This window comes from Acomys russatus, chromosome 17 (assembly GCF_903995435.1).
Source record: "Acomys russatus chromosome 17, mAcoRus1.1, whole genome shotgun sequence".
NCBI lineage: Eukaryota > Metazoa > Chordata > Mammalia > Rodentia > Muridae > Acomys > Acomys russatus.
The window spans coordinates 15,336,524-15,351,417 of NC_067153.1; the positions used below are offsets into that span (position 1 = coordinate 15,336,524).

General features: G+C 41.9%; 1 protein-coding gene across 1 annotated transcript in view; it reads right to left on the reverse strand.

Annotated features, from left to right (window-relative positions):
* The window catches only part of Khdrbs3 (KH RNA binding domain containing, signal transduction associated 3), a 147,097-nt gene that overhangs the window by 86,838 nt on the left and 45,365 nt on the right, over positions 1-14,894 (reverse strand). Inside the window, exon 2 of the mRNA XM_051159570.1 lies at positions 11,516-11,634. Coding sequence (XP_051015527.1) covers positions 11,516-11,634 — 119 coding nt within the window. The remainder of the gene's footprint in view (positions 1-11,515; positions 11,635-14,894) is intronic.

The window sequence follows — 14,894 nt, forward strand, 5'->3', positions numbered from 1 at the left end:
AGCAGACACTGTCAGTTCTCCCAGCCTAATCTCTGACTCAGTCCTGCCCATGCTATTAGTAAAGGAAGCTGCAGATTAGAACGGACAAAGCGTGCGTGTGTTGGTTTGGAGTCACGTGGCCCAGCTCAACATGCTTTACCACCAGACAGAATTGATGAGGCAGCGGTGACCAACCAGGCCAACGTAACCGCCCCAAACATCATGGGGTTTTCTAAGACTTGGAAGTCTACCTGCCTACGTGCTTTGCTTGGTCAAGTTGGGAACTGGGTAGGGGTTTAAAGTTTACCGCCTGTATTGTCCTTGGCTGGTGCCTTAGTTTGAGTGGGACCCCTGGGCCCAAATCTGCCTATCATAATGTTCTACTTGTAGGTTTCTAGGACCCTCTGGATCCTTCTACTTTGCTATTCTCCCATGCTTCTCTCATCTAGAGTCCTAATAGGATGTCCTCCCCTCTGTCCCAATTTCCTGGTAAGTGAAGGCTTTTGTGGGACATGCCCCTTGGGCTAATATGCAGATATAAGTGAGTATATACCATTTGAATCTTTCTGCTTCTGGGTTAACTCACTCATTATGATCATTTCTAGCTCAATCCATTTATCCACAAATTTCGTAAATTCCTTGTTTTTAATAGCTGAATAGTATTCCATAGTGTATATGTACCACAATTATGTAACAAGAATAAATTAATTAAAAAAAAAAAAAATGTTGGGAACTGGGCAGCAGTCTCTCTGACATTAAAGGCCCTCTCTCACTCAGCCTTGTTCCTCAACAACAGCCTGGAACAAAACCTTCGATTCACATATACAAAACGGAGTGAATAACCCAAACCAAACTTAATACTCAAAGTTCTAGCTTAACTACTGGGCCTTAAATACAACCAAGCATAGACTACACCACAGGCAGGTGGTAGTGAACCAGGTTTGGTTTACAGGTTCACAGATGGAAGGAACCAGGTTTCTACAATATCAGTGCTACCAGGCCAAGAGTATCTTCTACCTGAGGACCTTATAAAATCTTAATGTGTATTTAAAATTCTTCAAGTGAAGATATATATATATATCTCCATGGATAATGTAAAACAATTAAGGTACAGTATCAGACAATGTAAATATTGTCTCTAAAGGTGGGGCTGAATTACGTTAAAGAACAAGAGAGTTTGTTTAATTTTTTAATGTTCGAGCATAGTTTAGAGTGCACATTGCAAAGGAACTTAAGAGCCAAGAAAATGACAGACTGAGAGCAGGTGGAAGCAGGCCCATGGATACACGGCTTGGGGAAGGCCACCATCAACAACTGTTCATCACCACGGCCCCTGTGCCGTCCACATATGAAGGTTTATAAACACATTTAGCTCTTATAAATGCCACTGCTCTTCTGCCACTGGTTGGAAAAATCCACAGGAACAATGTGTGTGAGACCCACCAGACCCAATCGGATGCAGAGACTGTTTCTAGTGAGGAGTCTGTTCTTAGCACATTCTCACTGTACCCGGCAATCTCTTTCCAAATAACCTCCCATCCCTTCTTCAAATTCTGTCCCACCACCTCTCTTACATTACCACCCTTTTAGCCTATATTATTTGGTGAAATGAATGCTTTCTACTGCTAAAATTATGAATTTTTTAAATTCTAAAATAGAATGCACTTTGATTTTCTATCTCCCTTGTATAACAGCTTTACCATAAATACTTATGAAATTAAAGCTTGTTTTCCCCTCAAATTTAATGGCATTGTTCAACACTTTGTCAATTTTCTTTGCTACAGAGATTATGGTAATATTTAAGCTGCCAATAAATGTTATTATTTAAATGTCCTAATTTTCCTAGCAAATATAACTATTATTGGTGGTAGATTATAGTACTGTTCCATCAAGTGTTGCTTTCACCATGGAATTTGTAAATGGTAGAAAGTCCAATGTACTCAGACATTTCCAAATCCTAAAAAAAATAAAGTAAAATAAACAATGGAACTTACCAGGAACTTCTCTAGATTATATGAGCAGGGGCCAAAAATGTCGACAGGGGTACTCAAGTGATACACACTTTAGAGACTCTTATATGTTTCATCACCAACTGATCAAAGTTGGGTTTGCCAGGGAAAGATGTAAGATAGCAAGGAAATGTTAATCCAGAAAAATCAGAAATGATACCAGTCTAATTACAGATGCAGAGGATTAATTGCAGGTTTTTAAATCAAAGGCAAGAAACAGATATGGATTAAGAGGCTCTTACCACGGTGTGGCTGAGGGATGACAGCATTCTCAAACAAATTCTGACAAGAAAATACAAGAGAGAAAGGTGAAGGAGCGACAAGGTAAGAAGCAAATGAATGGCATGTTGGGGGTGGGTGGGATGGAGGTTAATGAGGCATTAGTGGGCAGGCAAAACCAATTCCCTGAATTTGGCCACAGACACTTAAATAGACTCCAATACTTAGTGTTTAAAACAAACAAAAAACCAAAAAACAGAAAAAAAACAAAAAACAGGAAACAATCTAAAACAGTCAAGAGGACCTGTGGAATTCAGTTATGGTCATCAAGTCTGTCTAAAATGCATCCACGTGGAAGAGCTAGCGGGTGCCTGGCAGGATGTTTAAAGAAAAGCTGGCATGCTGGGAGCTAATGAACACGAGAGCTACACACACCCAAGACAAAGTCACAGGCGTTCCTAACACAAGCTTCTTTCCACTCTGCAAACAAGCTTCAGCATAGGTGCTTTCTGTGCCTCGTGTTGCATAGCTATGAAGTCATGACTTGTTTTGGTGAAGGTTCAAGTTTAGTTCATGGCAGAAATTACAGAGGAAAAGGAGAAGCCATGCAGGTACACCGCCCCTCCATCTCTCCATCTCCCTGTGTGTCTCTGCTTTTTGGCTACACAGTGGGAGCTGCATTGCTCTGCTCATCATGATGGATGGAAGCCTCCTCAGCTGGGCCTCAAATCCTCATCCCTACCACCCTGTGCTCCGGGTTTTCAACACAGCACTAAAAATTCTACTACAGAAAGAAATGGAATCAGCATCTTAATGACAAGTCTGTGGTTGCACATTCACTGTATTAGCTATGACTGCCTAGGTACAGGTATGACCAAAGTGCCCATCAATGAATGAAGGATTTAAAACATGTGAAGCATTTTTAAAAAATCACATCACTGTGACAGAGGTGAACATAGATTTATGCTAAATAAAATAAGCCAGCTACAAAGACACAAATCCCATGATCTGTGTGAAATCTAAAAGAGAAAAAAAACTGGGTAGGGAAAGGGCAAGGAAGAGGAGATGTTCCTGTTAACCAGGAAAAATTAGTTTGTGCTATCAACTGTATAGCAAGGCGATGTATTAAATGCATGTATCAAAATAGAATAGAGGACATGGCATGTTCTTACCACAAGAAACCACAGATGTTTAAAGTGATGGCCAGTGTGTTGGATGTTAAGAATCACACTGTACGACTGGGGATGGAGCACATGGAGTGTCTGCAGCATCAGTTCCAAAAACTTAAATTCATAAAAATGGCACTGTCCCCACAAACAAGTTAACTCCCAGTGACAGTAACAGAGACACGTAACTGCAAGCATTACCAGCTTATTTCTACAGGTAAACTGTCAGTTTACTACCTAACAAAGTAGTTCACGCTAACCCTCTGTCTCTGGAATTCAACCAGGTGCTACAGAAAAGGCGACTTGTAATGTGCTGAAATGCCAAATATTCATCATCTAGAGAAACTAAACCAGCGGCCACTGAGTAAACGTCCAAGCAGGTGGATTTGAAAGTGCCTGTACTAAGCTCCACAGGAGAAGGAGTGGAAGAAAGTCAACGTTAAGTTAGTTGGAAGCTTACCTCAAACACGGAGTAGACACATTTGATGGATCTTTAATCTCCAAGATCCTTAGCCCAAGAGCGCCTGTGAAAACACCAACCACCTTGCATTCCCAACATGTAATGCTACGGATTTTTAATAAGATTTTTTTAAACCACAAACTGCAGTGACCACATGAGAATACTGAGATATGTTTAAAAGCAGTCATCAAGTTCATAAATGTAAGAATGTCCCTTCTTGGATTTACTTAGTCTTATTACAATTTCACATGCCATGTTTGGTTACAATCCCTGGGAAGTGTGCCCCTTCCTGAAGTCAAAGGAGGAGAAGTTGATGGGGTGGGGGTGCACAGGGAGGGAGGGAGGAGAGAAAGGAAACTGCGCTAGGGATGTAATATATGAAAATATAAAATAAAAAAGGTAAAATAAAAAACCCAAACCAATTTTCCAATTATTATTCATATTTACATGCTAGCAGTCCCTTTAAAAAAGCATTTAATATTCTGAAGGGGGGGAGGTAAATTCCCTTCTTTTTTGTGTGTGTCTGAAGGCTTCATTAACTCATAGTTGGCCCACATCAAAAATAGTAATTAAAAAAATTTCTAGAAATAAGCCATTTGTAAATTTTAAGTAACCTTTGCAGCAGTCTATTGCCACAATCACTCAATTGTTGGTCACTGTTGTTGATCTGCCTGGGCCTGAGCTAGAAGCTAAACTTCCCCAAAGGTGCATGTGTGTGTCTGCATAGGGAAAACAAGTCTACACAAGCTGAGCACTCTGCGATCAGAGGCTCCAGCAGAATATCTTGCTGTGTATCTGCCAAGCCCGAGGAAGGCCGACTGTGTAGACAGAGAACCGGATGTAAAGACATTAACTCTTAGCTCAACTTTACAACTCTGCCTTTTCTCATGGCCTACAGCGTACCCTTCAACATGACACTGCACGATCCATGCTTCCTGAAACAGAACCACACATCTGCTAAAACCACTCAAAGTCACTCTAGTCTAGAAAAGTGTGCAGTCCCACTAGCAATTCTTCCACGTCTTCTATTAAAATCTGCATATCTTGTTGAACTAATCTTCCAGAGCAAATGAAATAGCTTATGATTTCCCAAATGTGTCTGACCTACACAGCATGCCCTCAAATCAGGAGGAAACACCAACCATCAACCTGTCTTCCTTGTGATCCTGACCCAGCTGACCTTTGCAATAGATAACGTCCTGAAAGCACCATTTTTTAAATATGTCAAAATGACCATCCTGTCCTTCTTTTACAGCCAGGTATGTGTTCTGAGTATTAACTAGTCACCTGTATTCCCTGCTCAAGTGAGTTTGAGACCAATAACTGAATCCTAACCACTATAGTTTTTCCATAACAAACACAGCTCAGACCAGTCAGCAGGAGAAAATGATTCGATGACGTGAAGGCTCTTTTACTAACTAGAATTCTACACACAGTTCTCTGTTGCTGCAGCAGCTCAAAGTACAGCCAGCAGCAACTCGACAAGGAACTGTACTCTCGCCACAGCTGCTCCCCTCCTGCTGACAGTTAGCACACACTAACAGGAGACCTTCTACAGCTCACACACACACTCATACAGTGCCTGACGTTGGCGATGCTGATCGGACATAACCATCCTAGACACGGTAAGCAGATGCAGTGTGCTGAGATCTGCTCGTCACAGAAACCACACATCTTCTTGTCTCATCAGAGCTGATACTGAAGCCAGGCAGTGGTGGCAGACGCCTTTAATCCCAGCACTCAAGAAGCAGAGGCAAGTGGGTGTCTATGAGTTAGAGGCCAGCATGGTTTACAGAGAGAGTTCCAGGACAGCCAGGGCTGTTACACAAAGAAATTCTATCTCAAATAAGCAAAAAACAAAAATCGAAAACAAAGCTGATGCTAGAGAGGAATATTTGAGATATTGAGATTTCATGTATTACTTCACACAAGAACTTAATACAACAAAGTATCAATTTCAGGATAATTAACATGTACCAGAATATTTAATTAAAAACAGTCGCTGTGTCTGCCCATGTTTCCATCCACTGCATGCTGGGCACAAAGAATCCATCAAAAGGTTTGCCTGTGCCACCTTTGCTCGGTAATGTGTCTGTCCATGCAGTGGTCATAACTAGCTTTCTATTTAAATGAAGATGTATCTGCCTTTGTTGTGAATAAAGCTGATCCCAATCTGACCACGGTATCAACCATAAACTGTCCAAGTCTGAACAAAACATCAAAGTTAACTATTGTCAGCCCTGAAAACTGACAGAAAACAGGAAAATGCTGAAATACAGTCAAGACCTGAAACAAACAGCCAGGTATACACTTAGTAAGTTCAGAGCTTTTACACCAGAGAAGCAAGACCCGAGGCAGCCATAGTACTGAAATATGAAGGGAGGAGCCCAGAAAGCGTTACCACAGAAGGTCTGTCAGGATCTCAGGCTGCCCCTAAGCCATATACTCTGACATTAGATGCAAAGTCAAATTGAAAAAGAGCACTCAATTCTTCTTAATACTTTACAGTCTGAATATAATCTAGTTAATTAGCTACCAGCAAGGCATCAGTGTCCTTCAGAGATCTGGAACAGAACTGAAAGCTGCCAGAATGGACATCTATAATGTCCAGGATACAACCCAAAATTGCTCAACATGACAGACAATACAACTCTTCATCAATATAAAAGTGTCCAGCCTAATGCAATGAGATGATCAAGACTTCAGAATTAGAAGACCAAGAGTTTCAGCATCAGCTTTAACTGCACACTCAGTGGCACAAACAAAAGTGACGCTTGTGAGGCTGGACACCCGACCAACACCAAGAAGCCAAGTAAAGATGGGCACAGTAGCCTCCATCAGCAATACCCAGAGATGGGAAACAGAGACAGGAAATCCCCCGGAGGCTGTGTGCCAGCTAGCTGGCATAAGTAGCTGTGACCAACCAAAAGTGCCAGCCTGTCTCTAACAAGGACACACACACACACACACACACACACACACACACACACACACACAGAAACACACACAATTTAAACAGACCTGTAACCCCTAAGGAAATAGAAGCAGTAATTAAAAATCTCCCAACCTAAAAAAGCCCAGAGCCAGACAATTTTAGGGCAGAATCCTACCAGACTCTCAAAGACCTAATACCAATACCCTTCAAAATTATTCCACAAAGTAGAAACAGAAGGACCATTGCCAAGTTCCTTTTATAAGGCCATAATCACCATGATATCCAAATCACACAAAGATTCAACAAAAAAAGAATTTCAGACCAATTTCCCTCATGAACATTGATGCAAAAATAGTCAATAAAATAATTGCAAACCAAAATCCATCACATCAGAAATCAAACACATCAAAACCATCGTCTACCATGATCAAGCAGGCTTCATCCCAGAGATCCAGGGATGGTTCAACATATGAAAATCCATCAATGTAATGCACCATATGATCAAATTGAAAGAAAAAAACAAAAACAAAAATATGATCATTTCATTAGATGCTGAAAAGGCCTTTGACAAAATCCAACATCCCTTCATGATTAAAGATCAGGGTTAAAATGAACATATATAAACATAATAAAGGCAATTTACAGCAAGCCTACATACAGCCAACATCAAATTAAACGGAGAGAAACTCAAAGCAATCCTACTAAAATCAGGGACGAGACAAGGCTACACACTCTCTCCATATCTACTCAACATAGTACTTGAAGTTCTAACTAGAGCAAGAAGACAACTGAAGGGGATACAAACTGGAAAGGAAGAAGTCAAAGTATCACTATTCACGCATGATGTGATAGTATACATAAGCGACACCAAAGGTCTACCAGGGAACTCCAACAGCTGATATACATCTTCAGCAAAGTGGCTTTATACGATTAATTTTTTTAAAAAATCATTAGCTCTCTTGTACATAAATGACAAATGGGCTGAAAAAGAAATCAGGGAAACAACACCCTTCACAGTAACCACAAACAATATAAAATATCCTGGGGTAACTCTAACCAAGCAAGTGAAAGACTTGTTTGATCAAACTTTCAAGTCTTTGAAGAAGGAAATTGAAGAAGATATCAGAAGTTGGAAAGATCTCCCATGCTCATGGATCGGCAAGATTAACATAGTAAAAATGACCATCTTTAAAAAAGCAATCTGGGACTGGAGAAATGGCTCAGCGGTTAAGAGCACTGACTGTTCTTCCAAATGGACCCGGGTTCAATTCCCAGCACCCACATAGCACCTCACAACTGTCTGTAACTCCAAGATCTGACACCCTTACACAGACATACATGCAGGCAAAATATTGATGCACATAAAATAAAAATAAGTAATTTAAAATAAATAAATAAATAAATAAATAAAAATAAATAAAAAAGCAATCTACAGACTGAACAGAGTCCCCATCAGAATGAACTTATTTTTCCTAACAACCTTTAACCAGATAAAAGGCAGGTGTTTTCAAGACAAAGACTAGAGTGTCAAGTGCAAACAAGACCTTGCTGGCCACAGCAGGCATCTCTGACCAAGTGTTTCTCAACAGTGAGTGTCCGTATTTTTTAATTTAAGGACTAATTTGTATTTGTGGAATCACAACCATTTAAATTTTGACCAATCAGAAGTCTAAGTAAAAATTATATAGACTACGCTGCATTTTAAAGGACTAAAATTTTTCAAGACTGTCTTAATTTGCTTATAAAGAAACATCCCTGCATTATAAAAATGGAACACCTCCCTTGTGAGAAAAGTAAGTGACAAGTGCGGCAGCAGGAGAGCCAACAGGAGCATCTGACTTCTGTCCTGAGTACGTCCAAACCTGAGGGGCAGGATGCTCTACAGAAGAGTGAGGGCGACAAGTAACTACAGGAAAATTAAAAACTCATATTCATTTTGTTTTTATAAACATCACCAATAAACGTGAGGCAAAGATGAGAGGTAAAATAGAATCATGCATGTTTCTTCTTTTTGAGAAGCAAAAGGCTCCTACCCCACCACCCATGTTGAGTATTTTACCAAAAATATAAAGTAGGAAGTAAAGCAACTTATGCAAATAGTATGATTATATAACTCGAGATCATAACAGATCTGTCAAACAACTTAATTGAACTACTAATTTAACAATACAAAGAAGAAACAGATAATAAAGATAACAAAGGTGCAGAACAAGCTTAGAATATAGTTTAAAACATCCCATTTCTGATAGTAAGTATTCAGGCAGGCACAGAAGACCTGTACTAGGAAGGTAAGCAATGCTGCTGAGCAGAATCTGAGCATGTCTCCATAAACACCACACTCAGACACGGAAGAATAAGAGCTGGGAAGAGGGTGAAGTCCCCAGAGCGATCAACAGTCAACACAGGTGCAGCCAGAACACAGCAGGTCATTGTGTAGAAATCCATGAATGAACGTGTAAATTTATATGGAACTATAAAAGATGCAGAAGAGGTAAGTAATCCCAAAAAAAGAAGGTCAAACCTTGAGCCATTCATGGCTCTCCATAGAAAGCGTCAGTAACCAAGACTGTGGTCCTGGCACAAGGATCCATGAATACATGCATGGAATAGAAGTAACTATCATTTCCACGGCCATTTGACTTCCCTCAAAGGTGCTAAATCAACACATGGATAGAAAGCATCAAATCCTATTGAGAAAAGCAAATACTCTGAAGGGGGAAGACAAGCTTGAGTTTTGCCTCGTCCCATCTTCTCTTGCTATAGCAAAATACTTGTGCAGAGGAAACTTACAGTGAAAGGGACTTTATTGGCTAACCGTTCTGCATCCAAGAGCAGAGTACCAGAATTTGCAGTTGTGGTTTCGTTTTTATTTTTTATTAGTCCTTCACACACACACACACACACACACACACACACACACACACACACACACATCCCTTCCCTACCCACCAATCTTTGGGTCTGCCTATTTTTTAAAAAATCTTCTCAAAACCAATTAGTGCTGCCCAGATATTCTTGGTTGTGTGGTTTTCCAATGGAGAAGGGTCAACTTACCACTTTGAGGGACTTCATATTACCATTCAAAATGGATGCAAATGTCACACACAGAGAGCAAACACACTAGTTCAGATCTCTCTTCCTCCTCTTCCTCTCTTTATTTTAGTGTGTGTGTGAGTCAGGTGTCCACCAGTGTCTGGGCAATGATTAATGTCTGTTGCCTTCCTCAGTTGCTTTTCCAGTTAGTTTTTGAGACAGGATCACTTAAGGAATCCGCAGGTCATTATTTTGGCTGGCTTCCTGTACCCAACCAACCACTGATAAAGTTACAAATCATGCTGCCACGGCCAGCCTTTATATGGGAACTGGCGATCTGAACTCAAGGCCTCAAGCTTGAGCAACAAACACTGTATTCACTGAGTCATCTTCCAAGTCTCTCTCTACCTGTCTTTATAAACAACTAATACCATCAGTTTGGCCTCACCTTCATCGACTGTCTAAACCTTGCACCTTCCAATGGTTCCACCTCCCTGTGAAGTCCAGAGTTAAGTTTCCAACAAAGAGAATTCTGGAGGACACACCAAACTTCTGAGTCACACAAGTTACAAAACTCATTTGAAGATGTGTCACCACTTTTAATGTAAAAGCTTAAATGATAATTTTAATTTTCTTCATTTAAAAACAAAAACAGGAAAATGTATTTACCATTCATTAAAGATTCTATTTTTTTTTTTTCTGAAATGGATCAAGATTTCTTACTGATGGAAAGAACTATGAAACAAAATATTGAAAAAAAATGACACTCCTTGAAGTAAGGTTCTACAAAGAAAATACAAGCCAAAGACTGAGCCAAACATTTGCAAAGTACAAGCTTCAAAAAAGAATTGTACAGAGAACCTGTAAGCAGTTCCTACCCATGGACCATCAAAGTGCACTTAGCCCAGAGATAGAGGTAAAAAATGTGACCTTTGCAAGAGCAGACACAAACACACAATGCCATTACTCACAAGGGAATGCAATATAACAACAGAGGGAAATACCCCCAATAAAGCAGAACGAATAATAGTAACAAAAACCCTCATAGTGCGACATAGTGCACAAGAGATGGGGCACAAGTAGGCACAGTCCAAGCACTTCACCTATGGACACAGCACATTGGGCACCCAACACTTTGGGGGAAAAAAAAAAAAAAAAAGAACAGGAATTCTTTGAAAAATAGAACATAGCTCAATTTCAATACTTGGCATTTTGCCAGACAAATGAAAAAACCTGTCACAAAATAACTTGTAATAAAACATTTATGCAATATAAGGTATAATATCAAACTGCACACCATCTAAACTAGCTCGAGTACACTGGGTAAGGATTATCACCCTGCAGTGCAAAGGAAGTAACAATAAGATTAAACAAAACCAAACACCCACCATTGGAACCACATACAGGCACCTGAAAGTCGGCCCCACCAGGTGACGCCCTAATGTGGCCCTAACTATCCCACATACACCGTTCAGTTCTAAACCATTCAACTTTACATTTTACACGTGGACACTGACAAGAAAGGCAGGCTGTGCGCATGGCTAAGATGGCATAAGTACTCCACTATTTACTGAAGTCAAACAAAACAATCAAATCACCCAGTTCACTCTAAAGTTTTAATTAGCTTCAAGCGTGCTAAGGCCCGGGCCTCTGCTGTGGCACCTGCTTCCTGGGGCGCAGGTTAGCAGCAGGCCACAGAGCTCGCCTTCCTTACCTTGGGAAACTGCTTCACGGGGATCAACACTTTCTGTCCCAGCTTCATGTTCTTATTGATCACCACATCAATGTACTTCTCTTCATCCTTGCCTTCTCCTTTTTGAAACTTTTCTATTTCTGTGGAGGCAAAAAGATACCCATGAAGCACGGGACCCACGAAGCACGGGACCCAGAACCACAGGTGTGGAGTCAGCTTAGCTCCACTGTGGAAGGAAATCAAATGCAGAGATGAGGACTCATGTTGACATGAGGTTTTTGTTTTACCAGTGAGATCTTCATAAATTAAAAATGCACAAAGTACGGCCATCAAGGCAGCCTTCAGCTACATGTACTGACAATGGTAAACATGAACAAACACAAAATTAAACAATTAGACAAAACATAATAATAATTAAGACCCACAAGAACTGCCCCATCCTGTTGTCAGCTCAGTGCTGCAAGGCACCAGTCACCTAATTTCTATTCTCCCCTGGCATTTTAAAGCTTGTTCCATCAAGAATTGGCTCCAAGATACGAATCTTGAGAACAGGGATGCCTTGAGAACAGGGATGCCTTGAGAACAGGGATGCCTTGAGAGGTTTGAAGAAAGGAAGGGAAGAAAGGAATTGATGCGATTACATTATTATTTCCATCTTTTTTTATAATTTTTTAAAGTTGACTCTAAGTTGGCGTAAGAAATGTAGATGTCCTTCAGTCAGCGTGCTCCCACCTGCAGCGCCCTCCCCTCCCTCACACAGCACCAGCCACTGCAAGTTAACACACTGCAGCGCCCTCCCTCCTCAGACAGCACTGTCCACTGCAAGTTAACACATTGCAGCGCCCTCCCTCCTCACACAGCACTGTCCACTGCAAGTTAACACACTGCAGCGCCCTCCCTCCTCACACAGCACTGGCCACTGCAAGTTAACACACTGCAGCACCCTCCCTCCCTCACACAGCACCAGCCACTGCAAGTTAACACACTGCAGCGCCCTCCCTCCTCACACAGCACCAGCCACTGCAAGTTAACACACTGTCTTCTGCTGTTCCTCCCCATTCCACATGAAGCTGGTGATCTCAGCTTATTTCAAGGTTCATCCACGTAAAACTCACTGACTCTCCTTCCTCAGAGAAGTAGCAGAAACAGGAAAATTCATCCCTCCTGTCTTGGTCCTCACAGAGCATGTACAAACAACTCTATTCCTGTAAGGGGGAAGGGCGGACGGAGGTAGCACACTCACCAGTGTCCAAGCTCCAGAAACTACACATGGTGTATGTTCTTACTCACTTTGTGTATTGTCTACAGTACCCCGTGTGTGACAGACACACAGTCAGGTGCGTCCCAAGCAAGGACTGTGGACTTTTATCCCCAACAAGACACACAGGCCCAGAGAAAGAGAAAGAGCTGGAGATGGCATGAATGGACAAATGAGGACTTGCAAACACTATTTTGCTTGTGTATACATTCTCTCTCACTACCTATGTCTCTAGCTCGGCCCTGGGAGATGCAGGTGCAGAGTGTAGATGTGTACGTCCTGTTCTGACTCCATGTCAACAACAGGATCACTGGGCACCTGGCTGACATCAGAGGTCTGATGGTGTCAAGGAAGACAGCAACAGGAACAAGAGTGGGGAGAGAGGGAAAGAAACAAAGGGTAGGCTCTGAAGGTGAGAAACACTCAGGCATTTTCCATGCATAAACACAAAGTGGGAAAATTTCAGCATCAGTGGTATCATAGAGTATGACAAATAATTTTCAGTCTTCAATACAAAGCACTGAGTCCTTTGGGGTAACCTGGAGGAATGGTATATGGAAACCTACCCTATAGCCCAATTCAAATGTAATTAGAGAAGAGAGTAGAACAAGTGGCCTATGAAAGAGGAGGGTGGCACAGTGGGAGTTAAAGGTATAAGTATAAAAGTAGAAGTGGTTTAACCAAAACTAAGGGCGTGTAAAAGCCATTATAGAAACTTACTAGAGGGTAGGATAATTTCAAAGTGTGCTTTTAAAGTAGCAGTTCAAATGGAGGAAGCAAGCAGAAACAGGCAGGGCTGATTCCAGAAGACATGTCTAGCAAACAAAAGCTGCAGCGCCAGGCACAGACACCTCCCAGAGGTGTGTCCAAAACAGCACAGGCTACACCACTGCTCTTGGTGCCCACCATAACCACGAAGTAAGACCCAGCTGCTGCAGACACCACCCATGTTGGTCAAAGGACATAAAGAAGTCAACTGAAACCCACTAGTCTTACGCAGCAATGGGCCTTTCAGGCTACAGCATCTAGTGGCCAGGGACGCTATGTCACTTTTGCAGAAGGCCCATGACTGTCACGGAGTAGTCATCTGCTTTCTGACTAGTTCTGAGGTCTGCTCCATGGGAGGGAACGTTATGCCTGGTATGGTATCACAGTCCTTGTCTAAAGTGCACAGCTGGAGACTTGGGAGGAAGGTCACATATCCTAGGATAGAACTTACTGTTACCTTTCTAAATGACCATGCTATCAGATACCTTCTAAATACTAGGCTTATACCCAGAGGCCTGGACTGTTCTCAGCCTCAGTCAGAAAGCCTTCTTTTTGCATTGGGCAGCAGAGTGTTGAGAAAAAGAGACTGTGAGAATTCAGCCAAAAACAGAGGGCATGATTATTAAACACCATCCACCACCTTCCATGACTCTTGAATGAGGAGACAGAACGCATGTAAGACACTGGATGGGAAGACGTGCTGGGGAATGCTGTCCCCTGGACATGGTGTGGCTATTGCCCTCATGAAAGCACAACTGCTGTGGTTACCTGTACAAAAACAAGCAGCCAAAAGTTCAATATGAAAGGCGGAGGAGCTCCCAAGGCCTCCTTCCAAATGGAGACACCAGTGGAAGTTTATGGATGCTGGGAACGAGAGGGTCACTCTTTGGGGTGTGGCCTCTGGCAGGCTGACCACTCCAGGGGATGTCCCACATCCATGCACGTATGGGCAATATTACTTCCAGTTAGTGGATTTTTTTTTTAAGAGAAAACCCCTCTCAATCAACAAAGAAACATGGTGCTGGTGGTGGCTGTGTTCTTCTATCAGTCAGGGGCAGAGCAGATGGCAGTAGTTTGTTAATTCTAGCTTGATGCCTAGCTTGAGGGCCAAAGCTGTCTTATGCCTAGGACTCATAAAAATCCAATCCAATCAAATCAAAGCCAGGAATGTACCATAGTAGGAGGAGGATACCATGCAGTGCAGGCAAGATACCCTAGACCTGTCCTCCACCCCATGGGCACTGGTGGGCCATAGACACACACAGCCCTACATACCACCAGGCAGCACAGAGAAAGACAGAGTCCTACAGACTGCCATGCCACCCACAGACTTGCCCTCTGGTACATGTAACAGGCAGGCCATAGACACCTGCT